The sequence below is a fragment of the Hyla sarda genome, unplaced genomic scaffold (assembly GCF_029499605.1).
Source record: "Hyla sarda isolate aHylSar1 unplaced genomic scaffold, aHylSar1.hap1 scaffold_441, whole genome shotgun sequence".
Lineage (NCBI taxonomy): Eukaryota > Metazoa > Chordata > Amphibia > Anura > Hylidae > Hyla > Hyla sarda.
Genome location: NW_026610455.1, coordinates 1,349 through 22,457, shown reverse-complemented (window position 1 = coordinate 22,457; position 21,109 = coordinate 1,349). Strand labels below are relative to the sequence as shown.

The 21,109-nt window shown below is 47.2% G+C and overlaps 1 protein-coding gene across 1 annotated transcript; it reads right to left on the bottom strand.

Moving 5' to 3' along the window:
- Positions 1-2,390: 2,390 nt before the first annotated feature.
- LOC130334770 (olfactory receptor 56A4-like) lies at positions 2,391-3,410 on the bottom strand. The gene is made up of 2 exons (XM_056553894.1): positions 3,404-3,410; positions 2,391-3,355 (listed from the first exon to the last, which is right to left on the bottom strand). The coding sequence occupies exons 1-2, from the start codon at positions 3,408-3,410 to the stop codon at positions 2,391-2,393; spliced, it is 972 nt and encodes a 323-aa protein (XP_056409869.1).
- Between the last annotated feature and the right edge of the window lie 17,699 nt (positions 3,411-21,109).

Below are 21,109 nucleotides of genomic sequence, written 5' to 3'. Positions count from 1 at the left end.
CAGGCTCAGTAACAGAGACTGTGAATGTGAGTCTTTGGGTCAGGATAGCATCAGGGTCAGTATGAGGCTCTGGATCAGGTCACTGTAAGGTCCAATCTGATGTTCATCAGTATCAGTATAAGAATTAGTTACAGGGTCAGTATCAGTAACAGTGCCAAAATAAAAGTCAGGGTAAGTATTAGTGATGAGTGGCAGGGGCCATAATCAAATTCATGATATTTCACAAATATATGGAGGAATATTCATCCTATGTTCGCGAAATTCGCATATTCATTTTGTTTTCATGCAAAAATTTGAATGAAAAATTTGCCTGTGAAAAAAACCACACAAAAATATAAATAAATAAAGCACTATATTCTAAATATGCCCAAAATCACAAAGTGCTGATATTTGCAATAAAAATTTGCATTGTGCAAATATTTGTGCTCAACACCAGTCAGTATGAGGCTCTGGATCAGGTCAGTGTCAGGGACAGTGTTTAGATAAGAGTCAGAGTCAGGGTTGAGGTCAGGGTTGGGCTCTGGGTTGGGGTCAGGGTTGGGCTCTGGGTTGGGGTCAGGGTTGGGGTCAGGGTTGAGGTCAGGGTTGGGGGTCAGGGTTGGGGGTCAGGGTTGGGCTCTGGGTTGGGGTCAGGGTTGAGGTCAGGGTTGGGGGTCAGGGTTGGGGGTCAGGGTTGGGGTAAGGGTTGGGGTAAGGGTTGGGGGTCAGGGTTGGGGGTCAGGGTTGGGGGTCAGGGTTGGGGTCAGGGTTGGGGTCAGGGTTGGGGTCAGGGATGAGGTTAGGGTTGAGGTCAGGGTTGGGGTCAGGGTTGGGGGTCAGGGTTGGGGGTCAGGGTTGGGGGTCAGGGTTGGGGTCAGGGTTGAGGTCAGGGTTGGGGTCAGGGTTGGGGGTCAGGGTTGTGGTCAGGGTTGGGGTCAGGGTTGGGGGTAAGGGTTGGGGTAAGGGTTGGGTTCAGGGTTGGGTTCAGGGTTTGGGGTCAGGGTTGAGGTCAGGGTTGGGGGTCAGGGATGAGGTTAGGGTTGAGGTCAGGGTTGGGGTCAGGCTCGGGGTCAGGGCTGGGGTCAGGCTCGGGGTCAGGGTTTGGGGTCAGGGTTGAGGTTAAGGTTGAGGTCAGGGTTGAGGTCAGGGTTGGGGTCAGGGTTGGGGTCAGGGTTGGGGGTCAGGGTTGGGGTCAGGGTTGGGGGTCAGGGTTGAGGTCAGGCTCGGGGTCAGGGTTGGGGTCAGGCTCGGGGTCAGGGTTGCCGTCAGGGTTGGGGTCAGGCCCGGGGGTCAGGCTCGGGGTCAGGCTCGATGCCCTTTCAGTTCACAGAGAAGCTTTATTTTCAGAAGACCACATTGCTTTACTCTCAGTAACACTTCTTGGTGAACACAATGGTTCTGGTGCTGGAGATCTCCTTTGGACATTTGCCCCCAGTCTCCCCGTGATGGCCTCAAGTCTCTGGCACCTGTAGAAGCCCCTCCGGTTGGGTTTTGGTTTGGCAGAGCCGATTGTGTTCTAACCCAAAGTCCAGCAGCTTCTCCCTTAGATTTCATCTCTTAGATGTTGTTTTGGCTCCGGTCACATATTGAAGGCCACACGAGCCCGAGATCGGGTCCAAAGTCCAACACCTCAACCGGCCGTAATCTGAGCCTTCAACTCCTCAACTACTGGATCAGAGGACACAGATGACGGACATCCGTGGGGGATGTTTATTAAAAACCTTGGCCAACCCACCTATGGCCCGGGCCCCTGTATGAAGGTCACCTGGAGCCCATAGACATAAGAACAACCCAACATTCCCAGTGTCCCCAGACCTCCGCCCCAGACATGAGTATGGGAGACAATGTAACAAATATTATAGGAACGTCTCATATATATATATATTCTCTGACACCAGGACTTAAAGTTCCTTTATCTTCTCTAGGAGAGTCCAGACCAGTGGTCTCAATCTTTGGCCCTTCAGATATTGCAAAATGTCAACTCCCAGCATGTCTAGACAGCCTAAAGCCTGTCTGCCTTCTCCAGAGGATCCACACTGTCCCTAAAAGGTAAATGAAGGCTTTTCTTTCATCTCATCCCTTACCAGTGGTCTCAAACTGTGGCCCTCCAGATATTGCAAATCTTCAACTCCCGCCATGCCCAATAGGCCAACGAGGCCATTGGATGGACGCTTGATCATTATAGGCACCATATCCGTCTGGACCAGTGGTCTCAAATTCTGGCCCTCCAGATGTTGCAAAACTTCAACTCCCAGCATGCCTGGACAGCCGTTGGTTGGTGCCCACAATGTACGTTGGCAATGGCATCGTTGGCTGTCCGGGCATGCTGGAAGTTGTAGTTTTGCAACAGCCGGAGGGCCAGAATTTGGGACCACTGGTCCATACGGACATGGAGTGTCTATCCAATGGCATCACGGATGAATCTTTATCTTCCCCAGAATCCTCAGTATGGCATGTTGTATCTCCTTGGTCAGGGCGCCATACACCACCGGGTTCAGAGCCGGGGACAGAAGCTGATGTAGAAGAGACAGGACCACGTGGACCGGCCGTGGAATCTCCTTGACCGCCCGGTTGGACACCATGGTGGTGGCGATTGTGATGTAGAACATGCAGATGACGATGAGGTGAGAGCCGCACGTGCGGAAGGCTTTGGAGGCGGCGCTGAAGGAACGCGCCACCACCACCGTCCGTAGAATGACGAAGTAGGATATGACGATGAGCAGGAGGTCACTGCCACCAATCAGGATGAAGACCACCAGGCCGTAGATGCTGCTGGACGTGTTGTCACTGCAGGAAAGCTTCTCCACCGACATGTTCTCACAAAAACAATGAAGAATCTCCCGGCTGGAGCAGTAATCCAGACCCGCGGCCAGGAGCGACATGGGCAGGGCCACCGCCATATTTCTCACCAGAATGAACACACAAGCCTTGGCCACGAATCCTTTGGTGATGATGGAAGAATAGTGGAGGGGGCTGCAGATGGCCACGTAGCGGTCGTAGGCCATGACCAGGAAGATGGAAGATTCTCCGGCCGAAAACAAGTTGATGAAGAACATTTGGCTGAAGCAGGCGTTGGCCATCACCGTGGTGGAGCCCGTCCACAGCATCACCAGGATTTTGGGAGTGGCGACAACGCTGAGACAAATGTCCACCACGGAGAGCATAGCCAGGATGTAGTACATGGGATGATGGAGCCGCGGCTCGAGGACAATCACCACAAACAGCGTCATATTGGAGAAGAGGGCCCCCAAGAGGAAGAACAGGAGGAGCCCAGAGATGTCCCAGCTGTGGACCTCCGGGAAACACACCAAGGTGAACTCCAGGGTCGAGTTATTGATGCCAAATCTGTCCGTGTTATTAACCAGTAACGTGCCGTCTGGAAGAGATCACATCGTGGTTAGAACAGGTTGGTCTCAGTGTACACGGTCCATACTGTGATATACATACAAGTATATATTAGTTGTTATATACATGGGGGAGGGGCATTTCTATTCTACAGGACAAAACTATTTCCCGGAGACACCAGCATACTTACCGGAGACACCATCATACTTACCAGAGACACCATCATACTTACCAGAGACACCATCATACTTACCGGAGACACAATCATACTTACCAGAGACACCATCATACTTACCGGAGACACCATCACACTTACCGGAGACACCAGCATACTTACCGGAGACACCATCATACTTACCAGAGACACCATCATACTTACCGGAGAAACAATCATACTTACCAGAGACACCATCATACTTACCGGAGACACCAGCACACTTACCAGAGACACCATCATACTTACCGGAGACACCAGTATACTTAACGGAGAAACCAGCATACTTACCGGAGAAGCCAGCATACTTACCAGAGAAACCAGCACACTTACCGGAGACACCATCATACTTACTGGAGACACCAGCATACTTACCAGAGACACCATCATACTTACCGGAGACACCAGCATACTTACCAGAGACACAATCATACTTACCGGAGACACCAGCACACTTACCAGAGACACCATCATACTTACCGGAGACACCAGCATACTTAACGGAGAAACCAGCATACTTACCGGAGAAGCCAGCATACTTACCAGAGAAACCAGCACACTTACCGGAGACACCATCATACTTACTGGAGACACCAGCATACTTACCAGAGACACCATTATACTTACCGGAGACACCAGCATGCTTACCATAGACACAATCATACTTACCGGAGACACCAGCACACTTACCAGAGACACCATCATACTTACCGGAGACACCAGCATACTTAACGGAGAAACCAGCATACTTACCGGAGAAGCCAGCATACTTACCAGAGATACCAGCACACTTACCGGAGACAATAGCATACTTGGGGAAATTACCTACTGGGGATGCCAGCTAAAGGGAAACTATATACACAGGGCACCTACGTAATGAGGATCAACCTATGTACCTAATGAGGAGACCTACCTTCTCATCCCTACCTACCCACTGTGCATGACACTAAACTACAGAATTATTACTGCTCAGGATCCTATAGGTGGAAAAGGGAAGAGGGGACTGAGAAAGTTAAGACTCTAAGGTGTTTGTCCGGCAGGAACTGCAGAGATGAGTTGTGACTGGAAGAATCAGTCATGACGGTCCGGGCCAGATGGAGAAGTAAAGGGAAAGTCACTGGCTATAACCGCACGGTCTACATCACTAATAGACATATAGAGGGATTGTGCATTTCTTCTGTTTAAATGTTTTTTGTCTATTGTGAGAAAAATATTTGGTAGAGGAGCCCAAAGGTGCAAAAGGTTAAGAAACTCTGTATACTGTAACCACCAAGCTGGTGAACTGGGTATATACTGTAACCACCAAGCTGGTAAACTGGGTATATACTGTAACCACCAAGCTGGTGAACTGGGTATATACTGTAACCACCAAGCTGGTGAACTGGGTATATACTGAAACCACCAAGCTGGTAAACTGGGTATATACTGTAACCACCAAGCTGGTAAACTGGGTATATACTGTAACCACAAAGCTGGTGAACTGGGTATATACTGTAACCACCAAGCTGGTGAACTGGGTATATACTGTAACCACCAAGCTGGTGAACTGGGTATATACTGTAACCACCAAGCTGGTGAACTGGGTATATACTGTAACCACCAAGCTGGTAAACTGGGTATATACTGTAACCACCAAGCTGGTGAACTGGGTATATACTGTAACCAACAAGCTGATGAACTGGATATATACTGTAACCAACAAGCTGGTGAACTGGGTATATACTGTAACCAACAAGCTGGTGAACTGGGTATATACTGTAACCAACAAGCTGATGAACTGGGTATATACTGTAACCAACAAGCTGGTGAACTTGGTATATACTGTAATCAACAAGCTGGTGAACTGGGTATATACTGTAACCAACAAGCTGGTGAACTTGGTATATACTGTAACCAACAAGCTGGTGAACTGGGTATATACTGTCATCAACAAGCTGGTGAACTGGGTATATACTGTAACCAACAAGCTGGTGAACTGGGTATATACTGTAACCAACAAGCTGATGAACTGGGTATATACTGTAACCAACAAGATGGTGATCTGGGTATATACTGTAACCAACAAGCTGGTGATCTGGGTATATACTGTAACCACCAAGCTGGTGAACTGGGTATATACTGTAACCAACAAGCTGGTGAACTGGGTATATACTGTAACCAACAAGCTGGTGAACTGGGTATATACTGTAACCAACAAGCTGGTGAACTGGGTATATACTGTAACCAACAAGCTGATGAACTGGGTATATACTGTAACCAACAAGCTGGTGAACTGGATATACTGTAACCAACAAGCTGGTGAACTGGATATACTGTAACCAACAAGCTGGTGAACTGGGTATATACTGTAACCAACAAGCTGGTGAACTGGGTATATACTGTAACCAACAAGCTGGTGAACTGGATATACTGTAACCAACAAGCTGGTGAACTGGATATACTGTAACCAACAAGCTGGTGAACTGGGTATATACTGTAACCATCATCTGAAGGAATCCTACAGCACCTGCTGATCTCTGATAGTAATGTTGTGTCGATTATCTCTATTTTATGTGGCCTATTTCTGTATGGGGAAGTGTTGTCATAGGGACATTGTGGTATATAGAGGGTGACTGGGATTTATAGATGACAGTACTGCTCCAGGAAGTGTTGTCATAGGAACATCATGATATGTATAGGGGGACTGGGATCCATAGAGGAATATACTGAACCAGGAAGTGTTGTCATGGGGACATCATGATACATATAGGGTGACTGGGATCCATAGAGGACTATACTGCACCAGGAAGTGTTGTCATGGCGACATCATGATATGTATAGAGTGACTGGGATCCATAAAGGACAATACTGCACCAGGATGTGTTGTCATGGGGACATCATGGTATGTATAGAGTGACTGGGATTTATAGAGGACAGTACTGCACCAGGAAGTGTTGTCATGGGGACATCATGGTATGTATAGAGTGACTGGGATCCATAGAGGACAATAATGCACCAGGAAGTGTTGTCATGGGGACATCATGGTATGTATAGGGTGACAGGGATTTATAGAGGAGTATACTAGACCAGGAAGTGTTGTTATGGGGACATCATGGTATGTATAGGGTGACAGGGATTTATAGAGGACTATACTAGACCAGGAAGTGTTGTCATGGGGACATCATGGTATTTATAGAGTAACTGGGATTTATAGAGGACTATACTAGACCAGGAAGTGTTGTCATGGGGACATCATGGTTTGTATAGAGTGACTGGGATTTATAGAGGACTATACTAGACCAGGAAGTGTTGTCATGGGGACATCATGGTATGTATAGAGTGACTGGGATTTATAGAGGACTATACTAGACCAGGAAGTGTTGTCATGGGGACATCATGGTATGTATAGAGTGACTGGGATTTATAGAGGACTATACTAGACCAGGAAGTGTTGTCATGGGGACATCATGGTATGTATAGAGTGACTGGGATTTATAGAGGACTATACTAGACCAGGAAGTGTTGTCATGGGGACATCATGGTATGTATAGGGTGACAGGGATTTATAGAGGACTATACTAGACCAGGAAGTGTTGTCATGGGGACATCATGATATGTATAGAGTGACTGGGATTTATAGAGGACTATACTAGACCAGGAAGTGTTGTCATGGGGACATCATGGTGTGTATAGGGTCACAGGGATTTATAGAGGACAATACTGCTCCAGGAAGTGTTGTCATGGGGACATCATGGTATGTATAGAGTGACTGGGATTTATAGAGGACAGTACTGCACCAGGAAGTGTTGTCATGGGGACATCATGGTGTGTATAGAGTGACTGGGATTTATAGAAGACTATACTAGACCAGGAAGTGTTGTCATGGGGACATCATGGTATGTATAGGGTGACAGGGATTTATGGAGGACTATACTAGACCAGGAAGTGTTGTTATGGGGACATCATGGTATGTATAGGGTGACAGGGATTTATAGAGGACTATACTAGACCAGGAAGTGTTGTCATGGGGACATCATGGTATGTATAGGTTGACAGGGATTTATAGAGGACTATACTAGACCAGGAAGTGTTGTCATGGGGACATCATGGTATGTATAGGGTGACAGGGATTTATAGAGGACTATACTAGACCAGGAAGTGTTGTCATGGGGACATCATGGTATGTATAGGGTGACAGGGATTTATAGAGGACTATACTAGACCAGGAAGTGTTGTCATGGGGACATCATGGTATGTATAGAGTGACTGGGATTTATAGAGGACTATACTAGACCAGGAAGTGTTGTCATGGGGACATAATGGTATGTATAGGGTGACAGGGATTTATAGAGGACTATACTAGACCATGAAGTGTTGTCATGGGGACATCATGGTGTGTATAGAGTGACTGGGATTTATAGAGGACTATACTAGACCAGGAAGTGTTGTCATGGGGACATCATGGTATCTATAGAGTGACTGGGATTTATAGAGGACAGTACTGCACCAGGAAGTGTTGTCATGGGGACATCATGGTGTGTATAGAGTGACTGGGATTTATAGAGGACAATAATGCACCAGGAAGTGTTGTCATGGGGACATCATGGTGTGTATAGGGTCACAGGGATTTATAGAGGACAGTACTGCACCAAGAAGTGTTGTCATGGGGACATCATGGTATGTATAGAGTGACTGGGATTTATAGAGGACAGTACTGCACCAGGAAGTGTTGTCATGGGGACATCATGGTATTTATAGGGTGACAGGGTTTTATAGAGGACTATACTAGAACAGGAAGTGTTGTCATGGGGACCTCATGGTATGTATAGGGTGACTGGGATTTATAGAGGACAGTACTGCACCAGGAAGTGTTGTCATGGGGACATCATGGTATTTATAGGGTGACAGGGATTTATAGAGGACTATACTAGACCAGGAAGTGTTGTCATGGGGACATCATGGTATGTATAGAGTGACAGGGATTTATAGAGGACAGTACTGCACCAGGAAGTGTTGTCATGGGGACATCATGGTATGTATAGAGTGACTGGGATTTATAGAGGACTATACTAGACCAGGAAGTGTTGTCATGGGGACATCATGGTATGTATAGAGTGACAGGGATTTATAGAGGACAGTACTGCACCAGGAAGTGTTGTCATGGGGACATCATGGTATGTATAGAGTGACTGGGATTTATAGAGGACTATACTAGACCAGGAAGTGTTGTCAAGGGGACATCATGGTATGTATAGAGTGACCGGAATTTATAGAGGACTATACTAGACCAGGAAGTGTTGTCATGGGGACATCATGGTATTTATAGAGTAACTGGGATTTATAGAGGACTATACTAGACCAGGAAGTGTTTTCATGGGGACATCATGGTATTTATAGGGTGACAGGGATTTATAGAGGACTATACTAGACCAGGAAGTGTTTTCATGGGGACATCATGGTATTTATAGGGTGACAGGGATTTATAGAGGACTATACTAGACCAGGAAGTGTTGTCATGGGGACATCATGGTATGTATAGAGTGACAGGGATTTATAGAGGACTATACTAGACCAGGAAGTGTTGTCATGGGGACATCATGGTATTTATAGAGTGACAGGAATTTATAGAGGACTATACTAGACCAGGAAGTGTTGTCATGGGGACATCATGGTATGTATAGGGTGACTGGGATTTATAGAGGACAGTACTGCACCAGGAAGTGTTGTCATGGGGACATCATGGTATTTATAGGGTGACAGGGATTTATAGAGGACTATACTAGACCAGGAAGTGTTGTCATGGGGACATCATGGTATGTATAGAGTGACAGGGATTTATAGAGGACAGTACTGCACCAGGAAGTGTTGTCATGGGGACATCATGGTATGTATAGGGTGACTGGGATTTATAGAGGACTATACTAGACCAGGAAGTGTTGTCATGGGGACATCATGGTATGTATAGAGTGACAGGAATTTATAGAGGACTATACTAGACCAGGAAGTGTTGTCATGGGGACATCATGGTATTTATAGAGTGACTGGGATTTATAGAGGACTATACTAGACCAGGAAGTGTTGTCATGGGGACATCATGGTATGTATAGAGTGACAGGGATTTATAGAGGACAGTACTGCACCAGGAAGTGTTGTCATGGGGACATCATGGTATGTATAGAGTGACTGGGATTTATAGAGGACTATACTAGACCAGGAAGTGTTGTCATGGGGACATCATGGTATGTATAGAGTGACAGGAATTTATAGAGGACTATACTAGACCAGGAAGTGTTGTCATGGGGACATCATGGTATGTATAGAGTGACAGGGATTTATAGAGGACAGTACTGCACCAGGAAGTGTTGTCATGGGGACATCATGGTATGTATAGAGTGACAGGGATTTATAGAGGACAGTACTGCACCAGGAAGTGTTGTCATGGGGACATCATGGTATGTATAGAGTGACTGGGATTTATAGAGGACAGTACTGCACCAGGAAGTGTTGTCATGGGGACATCATGGTATGTATAGGGTGACAGGGATTTATAGAGGACTATACTAGACCAGGAAGTGTTGTTATGGGGACATCATGGTATGTATAGAGTGACAGGAATTTATAGAGGACTATACTAGACCAGGAAGTGTTGTCATGGGGACATCATGGTATGTATAGAGTGACAGGGATTTATAGAGGACAGTACTGCACCAGGAAGTGTTGTCATGGGGACATCATGGTATGTATAGAGTGACTGGGATTTATAGAGGACAGTACTGCACCAGGAAGTGTTGTCATGGGGACATCATGGTATGTATAGGGTGACAGGGATTTATAGAGGACTATACTAGACCAGGAAGTGTTGTCATGGGGACATCATGGTATGTATAGAGTGACAGGGATTTATAGAGGACTATACTAGACCAGGAAGTGTTGTCATGGGGACATCATGGTATGTATAGAGTGACAGGGATTTATAGAGGACTATACTAGACCAGGAAGTGTTGTCATGGGGACATCATGGTATGTATAGAGTGACAGGGATTTATAGAGGACTATACTAGACCAGGAAGTGTTGTCATGGGGACATCATGATATGTATAGAGTGACAGGGATTTATAGAGGACAGTACTGCACCAGGAAGTGTTGTCATGGGGACATCATGGTATGTATAGGGTGACAGGGATTTATAGAGGACTATACTAGACCAGGAAGTGTTGTCATGGGGAGGCTCGGACCTTATGTACACAGTGTAGGTAGTGATGGTGTCCGGTGTCTCTAATCACAGAGTCAATACCCATAAAGAAAATGATATAATATCAGTCCACAGATAACGGCGTCAATATATAGAGTCACTATCTGTCAATGATCAGTCCGGGGCCTGCTGGGATTTATAGTCCCCCAGAAGAGGCAGAGACCTTCCATAAGAAAGAAGGAGAGCAGAGACCTTCTATAAGGAAGGAGGAGAGCAGAGACCTTCTATAAGAAAGGAGGAGAGCAGAGACCTTCTATAAGGAGGGAGAAGGAGGAGAGCAGATACCTTCTATAAGGAGGGAGAAGGAGGAGAGCAGAGACCTTCTATAAGGAGGAAGAAGGAGGAGAGCAGAGACCTTCTATAAGGAGGGAGGAGAGCAGAGACCTTCTATAAGGAGGGAGAAGAGCAGAGACCTTCTATAAGGAGGAAGAAGGAGGAGAGCAGAGACCTTCTATAAGGAGGGAGGAGAGCAGAGACCTTCTATAAGGAGGGAGAAGAGCAGAGACCTTCTATAAGGAAGGAGGAGAGCAGAGACCTTCTATAAGGAGGGAGAAGGAGGAGAGCAGAGAACTTCTATAAGGAGGGAGAAGGAGGAGAGCAGAGACCTTCTATAAGGAAGGAGGAGAGCAGAGACCTTCTATAAGGAGGGAGAAGAGCAGAGACCTTCTATAAGGAAGGAGGAGAGCAGAGACCTTCTATAAGGAAGGAGGAGAGCAGAGACCTTCTATAAGGAAGGAGGAGAGCAGAGACCTTCTATAAGGAAGGAAGAGAGCAGAGACCTTCTATAAGGAGGGAGAAGGAGGAGAGCAGAGACCTTCCATAAGGAGGGAGAAGAAGGAGAGCAGAGACCTTCTATAAGGAAGGAGGAGAGCAGATACCTTCTATAAGGAGGGAGAAGGAGGAGAGCAGAGACCTTCTATAAGGAGGGAGAAGAGCAGAGACCTTCCATAAGGAGGGAGAAGAAGGAGAGCAGAGACCTTCTATAAGGAGGGAGAAGGAGGAGAGCAGAGACCTTCTATAAGGAGGGAGAAGGAGGAGAGCAGAGACCTTCTATAAGGAGGGAGAAGGAGGAGAGCAGAGACCTTCTATAAGGAAGGAGGAGAGCAGAGACCTTCTGTAAGGAGGGAGAAGGAGGAGAGCAGAGACCTTCTATAAGGAGGGAGAAGGAGGAGAGCAGAGACCTTCTATAAGGAGGGAGAAGGAGGAGAGCAGAGACCTTCTATAAGAAGGGAGAAGGAGGAGAGCAGAGACCTTCTATAAGGAAGGAGGAGAGCAGAGACCTTCTATAAGGAAGGAGGAGAGCAGAGACCTTCTATAAGGAAGGAGGAGAGCAGAGACCTTCTATAAGGAGGGAGAAGGAGGAAAGCAGAGACCTTCTATAAGGAGGGAGAAGGAGGAGAGCAGAGACCTTCTATAAGGAGGGAGGAGAGCAGAGACCTTCTATAAGGAGGGAGAAGGAGGAGAGCAGAGACCTTCCATAAGGAGGGAGAAGGAGGAGAGCAGAGACCTTCTATAAGGAGGGAGAAGGAGGAGAGCAGAGATCTTCTATAAGGAGGGAGAAGGAGGAGAGCAGAGATCTTCTATAAGGAGAGAGAAGGAGGAGAGCAGAGATCTTCTATAAGGAGGGAGAAGGAGGAGAGCAGAGATCTATAAGGAGGGAGAAGGAGGAGAGCAGAGATCTATAAGGAGGGAGAAGGAGGAGAGCAGAGACCTTCTATAAGGAAGGAGGAGAGCAGAGACCTTCTATAAGGAGGGAGAAGGAGGAGAGCAGAGACCTTCTATAAGGAGGGAGAAGGAGGAGAGCAGAGACCTTCTATAAAGAAGGAGGAGAGCAGAGACCTTCTATAAGGAGGGAGAAGGAGGAGAGCAGAGATCTATAAGGAGGGAGAAGGAGGAGAGCAGAGATCTATAAGGAGGGAGAAGGAGGAGAGCAGAGATCTATAAGGAGGGAGAAGGAGGAGAGCAGAGATCTATAAGGAGGGAGAAGGAGGAGAGCAGAGATCTATAAGGAGGGAGAAGGAGGAGAGCAGAGATCTATAAGGAGGGAGAAGGAGGAGAGCAGAGATCTATAAGGAGGGAGAAGGAGGAGAGCAGAGACCTTGTATAAGGAGGAAGAACGAGGAGAGCAGAGACCTTCTATAAGGAAGGAGGAGAGCAGAGACCTTCTATAAGGAGGGAGAAGGAGGAAAGCAGAGACCTTCTATAAGGAGGGAGAAGGAGGAGAGCAGAGACCTTCTATAAGGAGGGAGGAGAGCAGAGACCTTCTATAAGGAGGGAGAAGGAGGAGAGCAGAGACCTTCCATAAGGAGGGAGAAGGAGGAGAGCAGAGACCTTCTATAAGGAGGGAGAAGGAGGAGAGCAGAGATCTTCTATAAGGAGGGAGAAGGAGGAGAGCAGAGATCTTCTATAAGGAGAGAGAAGGAGGAGAGCAGAGATCTTCTATAAGGAGGGAGAAGGAGGAGAGTAGAGATCTATAAGGAGGGAGAAGGAGGAGAGCAGAGATCTATAAGGAGGGAGAAGGAGGAGAGCAGAGACCTTCTATAAGGAAGGAGGAGAGCAGAGACCTTCTATAAGGAGGGAGAAGGAGGAGAGCAGAGACCTTCTATAAGGAGGGAGAAGGAGGAGAGCAGAGACCTTCTATAAAGAAGGAGGAGAGCAGAGACCTTCTATAAGGAGGGAGAAGGAGGAGAGCAGAGATCTATAAGGAGGGAGAAGGAGGAGAGCAGAGACCTATAAGGAGGGAGAAGGAGGAGAGCAGAGATCTATAAGGAGGGAGAAGGAGGAGAGCAGAGATCTATAAGGAGGGAGAAGGAGGAGAGCAGAGATCTATAAGGAGGGAGAAGGAGGAGAGCAGAGATCTATAAGGAGGGAGAAGGAGGAGAGCAGAGATCTATAAGGAGGGAGAAGGAGGAGAGCAGAGATCTATAAGGAGGGAGAAGGAGGAGAGCAGAGATCTATAAGGAGGGAGAAGGAGGAGAGCAGAGATCTATAAGGAGGGAGAAGGAGGAGAGCAGAGACCTTGTATAAGGAGGAAGAACGAGGAGAGCAGAGACCTTCTATAAGGAGGGAGAAGAAGGAAAGCAGAGACCTTCTATAAGGAAGGAGGAGAGCAGAGACCTTCTATAAGGAAGGAGGAGAGCAGAGACCTTCTATAAGGAGGGAGAAGGAGGAGAGCAGAGACCTTCTATAAGGAGGGAGAAGGAGGAGAGCAGAGACCTTCTATAAGGAGGGAGAAGGAGGAGAGCAGAGACCTTCTATACGGAGGGAGAAGTAGGAGAGCAGAGACCTTCTATAAGGAGGGAGAAGGAGGAGAGCAGAGACCTTCTATAAGGAGGGAGAAGGAGGAGAGCAGAGACCTTCTATAAGGAGGAAGAAGGAGGAGAGCAGAGACCTTCTATATGGAAGGAGGAGAGCAGAGACCTTCTATAAGGAGGGAGAAGGAGGAGAGCAGAGACCTTCTATAAGGAGGGAGAAGGAGGAGAGCAGAGACCTTCTATAAGGAGGGAGAAGGAGGAGAGCAGAGACCTTCTATAAGGAGGGAGAAGGAGGAGAGCAGAGACCTTCTATAAGGAAGGAGGAGAGCAGAGACCTTCTATAAGGAAGGAGGAGAGCAGAGACCTTCTATAAGGAGAGAGAAGGAGGAAAGCAGAGACCTTCTATAAGGAGGGAGGAGAGCAGAGACCTTCTATAAGGAGGGAGAAGGAGGAGAGCAGAGACCTTCCATAAGGAGGGAGAAGGAGGAGAGCAGAGACCTTCTATAAGGAGGGAGAAGGAGGAGAGCAGAGACCTTCTATAAGGAGGGAGAAGGAGGAGAGCAGAGATCTTCTATAAGGAGGGAGAAGGAGGAGAGCAGAGACCTTCTATAAGGAGGGAGAAGGAGGAGAGCAGAGATCTATAAGGAGGGAGAAGGAGGAGAGCAGAGACCTTCTATAAGGAGGGAGAAGGAGGAGAGCAGAGACCTTGTATAAGGAGGAAGAACGAGGAGAGCAGAGACCTTCTATAAGGAAGGAGGAGAGCAGAGACCTTCTATAAGGAAGGAGGAGAGCAGAGACCTTCTATAAGGAGGGAGAAGGAGGAAAGCAGAGACCTTCTATAAGGAGGGAGAAGGAGGAGAGCAGAGACCTTCTATAAGGAGGGAGAAGGAGGAAAGCAGAGACCTTCTATAAGGAAGGAGGAGAGCAGAGACCTTCTATAAGAAGGGAGAAGGAGGAGAGCAGAGACCTTCTATAAGGAAGGAGGAGAGCAGAGACCTTCTATAAGGAAGGAGGAGAGCAGAGACCTTCTATAAGGAGGGAGAAGGAGGAGAGCAGAGACCTTCTATAAGGAGGGAGAAGGAGGAGAGCAGAGACCTTCTATAAGGAAGGAGGAGAGCAGAGATCTTCTATAAGGAGGGAGAAGGAGGAGAGCAGAGACCTTCTATAAGGAAGGAGGAGAGCAGAGACCTTCTATAAGGAGGAAGAAGGAGGAGAGCAGAGACCTTCTATAAGGAAGGAGGAGAGCAGAGACCTTCTATAAGGAGGAGAGCAGAGACCTTCTATAAGGAGGGAGAAGGAGGAGAGCAGAGACCTTCTATAAGGAGGGAGAAGGAGGAGAGCAGAGACCTTCTATAAGGAAGGAGGAGAGCAGAGACCTTCTATAAGGAGGAAGAAGGAGGAAAGCAGAGATCTTCTATAAGGAGGGAGAAGGAGGAGAGCAGAGACCTTCTATAAGGAAGGAGGAGAGCAGAGACCTTCTATAAGGAGGGAGAAGGAGGAGAGCAGAGACCTTCTATAAGGAGGGAGAAGGAGGAGAGCAGAGACCTTCTATAAGGAGGGAGAAGGAGGAGAGCAGAGACCCTCTATAAGGAGGGAGAAGGAGGAGAGCAGAGATCTTCTATAAGGAAGGAGGAGAGCAGAGATCTTCTATAAGGAAGGAGGAGAGCAGAGGCCTTCTATAAGGAAGGAGGAGAGCAGATCCCTTCTATAAGGAAGGAGGAGAGCAGAGACCTTCTATAAGGAGGGAGAAAGAGGAGAGCAGAGACCTTCTATAAGGAAGGAGGAGAGCAGAGACCTTCTATAAGGAAGGAGGAGAGCAGAGATCTTCTATTAGGAAGGAGGAGAGCAGAGACCTTCTATAAGGAGGGAGAAGGAGGAGAGCAGAGACCTTCGATAAGGAAGGAGGAGAGCAGAGACCTTCTATAAGGAGGGAGAAGGAGAAAAGCAGAGACCTTCTATAAGGAGGGAGAAGGAGGAGAGCAGAGACCTTCTATAAGGAGGGAGAAGGAGGAGAGCAGAGACCTTCTATAAAGAAGGAGGAGAGCAGAGACCTTCTATAAGGAGGGAGAAGGAGGAGAGCAGAGACCTTCTATAAGGAGGGAGAAGGAGGAGAGCAGAGACCTTCGATAAGGAAGGAGAAAGAGGAGAGCAGAGACCTTCTATAAGGAGGGAGAAGGAGGAGAGCAGAGACCTTCTATAAGGAGGGAGAAGGAGGAGAGCAGAGACCTTCTATAAAGAAGGAGGAGAGCAGAGACCTTCTATAAGGAGGGAGAAGGAGGAGAGCAGAGACCTTCTATAAAGAAGGAGGAGAGCAGAGACCTTTTATAAGGAAGGAGGAGAGCAGAGACCTTCTTTAAAGAACGAGGAGAGCAGAGACGTTCTATAAGGAGGGAGAAGGAGGAGAGCAGAGACCTATAAAGAAGGAGGTGAGCAGAGACCTTCTATAAGGAGGGAGAAGGAGGAGAGCAGAGACCTTCCATAAGGAGGGAGAAGGAGGAGAGCAGAGACCTTCTATAAGGAGGGAGAAGGAGGAGAGCAGAGATCTTCTATAAGGAGGGAGAAGGAGGAGAGCAGAGACCTTCTATAAGGAGGGAGAAGGAGGAGAGCAGAGATCTATAAGGAGGGAGAAGGAGGAGAGCAGAGACCTTGTATAAGGAGGAAGAACGAGGAGAGCAGAGACCTTCTATAAGGAAGGAGGAGAGCAGAGACCTTCTATAAGGAAGGAGGAGAGCAGAGACCTTCTATAAGGAGGGAGAAGGAGGAAAGCAGAGACCTTCTATAAGGAGGGAGAAGGAGGAGAGCAGAGACCTTCTATAAGGAGGGAGAAGGAGGAAAGCAGAGACCTTCTATAAGGAAGGAGGAGAGCAGAGACCTTCTATAAGGAGGGAGAAGGAGGAGAGCAGAGACCTTCTATAAGGAAGGAGGAGAGCAGAGACGTTCTATAAGGAGGAAGAAGGAGGAAAGCAGAGATCTTGTATAAGGAGGGAGAAGGAGGAGAGCAGAGACCTTCTATAAGGAAGGAGGAGAGCAGAGACCTTCTATAAGGAGGGAGAAGGAGGAGAGCAGAGACCTTCTATAAGGAGGGAGAAGGAGGAGAGCAGAGACCTTCTATAAGGAGGGAGAAGGAGGAGAGCAGAGACCCTCTATAAGGAGGGAGAAGGAGGAGAGCAGAGATCTTCTATAAGGAAGGAGGAGAGCAGAGATCTTCTATAAGGAAGGAGGAGAGCAGAGGCCTTCTATAAGGAAGGAGGAGAGCAGATCCCTTCTATAAGGAAGGAGGAGAGCAGAGACCTTCTATAAGGAGGGAGAAAGAGGAGAGCAGAGACCTTCTATAAGGAAGGAGGAGAGCAGAGACCTTCTATAAGGAAGGAGGAGAGCAGAGATCTTCTATTAGGAAGGAGGAGAGCAGAGACCTTCTATAAGGAGGGAGAAGGAGGAGAGCAGAGACCTTCGATAAGGAAGGAGGAGAGCAGAGACCTTCTATAAGGAAGGAGGAGAGCAGAGACCTTCTATAAGGAGGGAGAAGGAGAAAAGCAGAGACCTTCTATAAGGAGGGAGAAGGAGAAAAGCAGAGACCTTCTATAAGGAGGGAGAAGGAGAAAAGCAGAGACCTTCTATAAGGAGGGAGAAGGAGGAGAGCAGAGACCTTCTATAAAGAAGGAGGAGAGCAGAGACCTTCTATAAGGAGGGAGAAGGAGGAGAGCAGAGACCTTCTATAAGGAGGGAGAAGGAGGAGAGCAGAGACCTTCTATAAGGAGGGAGAAGGAGGAGAGCAGAGACCTTCTATAAGGAGAGAGAAGGAGGAGAGCAGAGACCTTCTATAAGGAGGGAGAAGGAGGAGAGCAGAGACTTCTATAAGGAGGGAGAAGGAGGGGAGCAGAGACCTTCTATAAGGAGGGAGAAGGAGGAGAGCAGAGACCTTCTATAAGGAGGGAGAAGGAGGAGAGCAGAGACCTTCTATAAGGAGGGAGAAGGAGGAAAGCAGAGACCTTCTATAAGGAGGGAGAAGGAGAAAAGCAGAGACCTTCTATAAGGAGGGAGAAGGAGAAAAGCAGAGACCTTCTATAAGGAGGGAGAAGGAGGAGAGCAGAGACCTTCTATAAGGAGGGAGAAGGAGGAGAGCAGAGACCTTCTATAAGGAGGGAGAAGGAGAAAAACAGAGACCTTCTATAAGGAGGGAGAAGGAGGAGAGCAGAGACCTTCTATAAAGAAGGAGGAGAGCAGAGACCTTCTATAAGGAGGGAGAAGGAGGAGAGCAGAGACCTTCTATAAGGAGGGAGAAGGAGGAGAGCAGAGATCTATAAGGAGGGAGAAGGAGGAGAGCAGAGACCTTCGATAAGGAAGGAGAAAGAGGAGAGCAGAGACCTTCTATAAGGAGGGAGAAGGAGGAGAGCAGAGACCTTCTATAAGGAGGGAGAAGGAGGAGAGCAGAGACCTTCTATAAAGAAGGAGGAGAGCAGAGACCTTCTATAAGGAGGGAGAAGGAGGAGAGCAGAGACCTTCTATAAAGAAGGAGGAGAGCAGAGACCTTTTATAAGGAAGGAGGAGAGCAGAGACCTTCTTTAAAGAACGAGGAGAGCAGAGACGTTCTATAAGGAGGGAGAAGGAGGAGAGCAGAGACCTATAAAGAAGGAGGTGAGCAGAGACCTTCTATAAGGAGGGAGAAGGAGGAGAGCAGAGACCTTCTATAAAGAAGGACGAGAGCAGAGACCTTCTATAAGGAAGGAGGAGAGCAGAGACCTTCTATAAGGAGGGAGAAGGAGGAGAGCAGAGACCTTCTATAAGGAGGGAGAAGGAGGAGAGCAGAGACCTTCTATAAGGAGGGAGAAGGAGGAGAGCAGAGACCTTCTATAAGGAGAGAGAAGGAGGAGAGCAGAGACCTTCTATAAGGAGGGAGAAGGAGAAAAGCAGAGACCTTCTATAAGGAGGGAGAAGGAGAAAAGCAGAGACCTTCTATAAGGAGGGAGAAGGAGGAGAGCAGAGACCTTCTATAAGGAGGGAGAAGGAGGAGAGCAGAGACCTTCTATAAGGAGGGAGAAGGAGAAAAGCAGAGACCTTCTATAAGGAGGGAGAAGGAGGAGAGCAGAGACCTTCTATAAAGAAGGAGGAGAGCAGAGACCTTCTATAAGGAGGGAGAAGGAGGAGAGCAGAGACCTTCTATAAGGAGGGAGAAGGAGGAGAGCAGAGACCTTCTATAAGGAGGGAGAAGGAGGAGAGCAGAGATCTATAAGGAGGGAGAAGGAGGAGAGCAGAGACCTTCGATAAGGAAGGAGAAAGAGGAGAGCAGAGACCTTCTATAAGGAGGGAGAAGGAGGAGAGCAGAGACCTTCTATAAGGAGGGAGAAGGAGGAGAGCAGAGACCTTCTATAAAGAAGGAGGAGAGCAGAGACCTTCTATAAGGAGGGAGAAGGAGGAGAGCAGAGACCTTCTATAAAGAAGGAGGAGAGCAGAGACCTTTTATAAGGAAGGAGGAGAGCAGAGACCTTCTTTAACCCCTTAAGGACTCAGCCCATTTTGGCCTTAAGGACTCAGACAATTTAATTTTTACATTTTCATTTGTTCCTCCTCGCCTTCTAAAAATCATAACTCTTTTATATTTTCATCCACAGACTAGTATGAGGGCTTGTTTTTTGCGCGACCAGTTGTCCTTTGTAATGACATCATTCATTATATCATAAAATGTATGGCGCAACCAAAAAACACTATTTTTGTGGGGAAATTAAAACGAAAAACGCAATTTTGCTAATTTTGGAAGGTTTTGTTTTCACGTCGTACAATTTATGGTAAAAATGACGTGTGTTCTTTATTCTGAGGGTCAATACGATTAAAATGATACCCATTATTATATACTTTTATATTATTGTTGCGCTTAAAAAAAATCACAAACTTTTTAACCAAATTAGTACGTTTATAATCCCTTTATTTTGATGACCTCTAACTTTTTTATTTTTCCGTATAAGTGGCGGTATGGGGGCTCATTTTTTGCGCCATGATCTGTACTTTTTTTTGATACCACATTTGCATATAAAAAACTTTTAATACATTTTTTATAATCTTTTTTTTAATAAAATGTATTAAAAAAGTAGGAATTTTGGACTTTTTTTTATTTTTTTTCGTTCACGCCGTTCACCGTATGGGATCATTAACATTTTATTTTAATAGTTCGGACATTTACGCACGCGGCAATACCAAATATGTCTATAAAAAATGTTTTTTACGCTTTTTGGGGGTAAAATAGGAAAAAACGGACATTTACTTTTTTATTGGGGGAGGGGATTTATCACTTTTTTTTTACTTTTACTTTTACATTTTTTTACATTTTTTTTACACTTGAATAGTCCCCATAGGGGACTATTCATAGCAATACCATGATTGCTAATACTGATCTGTTCTATGTATAGGACATAGAACAGATCAGTATTATCAGTCATCTTCTGCTCTGGTCAGCTCAATCACAGACCAGAGCAGGAGACGCCGGGAGCCGCACGGAGGAAGGTGAGGGGACCTCCGTGCGGCGTTATGAATGATCGGATCCCCGCAGCAGCGCTGCGGGCGATCCGATCGTTCATTTAAATGGCGAACTGCAGCAGATGCCGGGATCTGTATTGATCCCGGCACCTGAGGGGTTAATGGCGGACGCCCGCGAGATCGCGGGCGTCGGCCATTGCCAGCGGGTCCCTGGCTGCGATCAGCAGCCGGGATCAGCCGCGCATGACACGGGCATCGCTCCGATGCCCGCGGTTATGCTTAGGACGTAAATGTACGTCCTGGTGCGTTAAGTACCACCTCACCAGGACGTACATTTACGTCCTGCGTCCTTAAGGGGTTAAAGAACGAGGAGAGCAGAGACGTTCTATAAGGAGGGAGAAGGAGGAGAGCAGAGACCTATAAAGAAGGAGGTGAGCAGAGACCTTCTATAAGGAGGGAGAAGGAGGAGAGCAGAGACCTTCTATAAAGAAGGACGAGAGCAGAGACCTTCTATAAGGAAGGAGGAGAGCAGAGACCTTCTATAAGGAGAGAGAATAAGGAGAGCAGAGACCTTCTATAAGGAGGGAGAAGGAGGAGAGCAGAGACCTTCTATAAGGA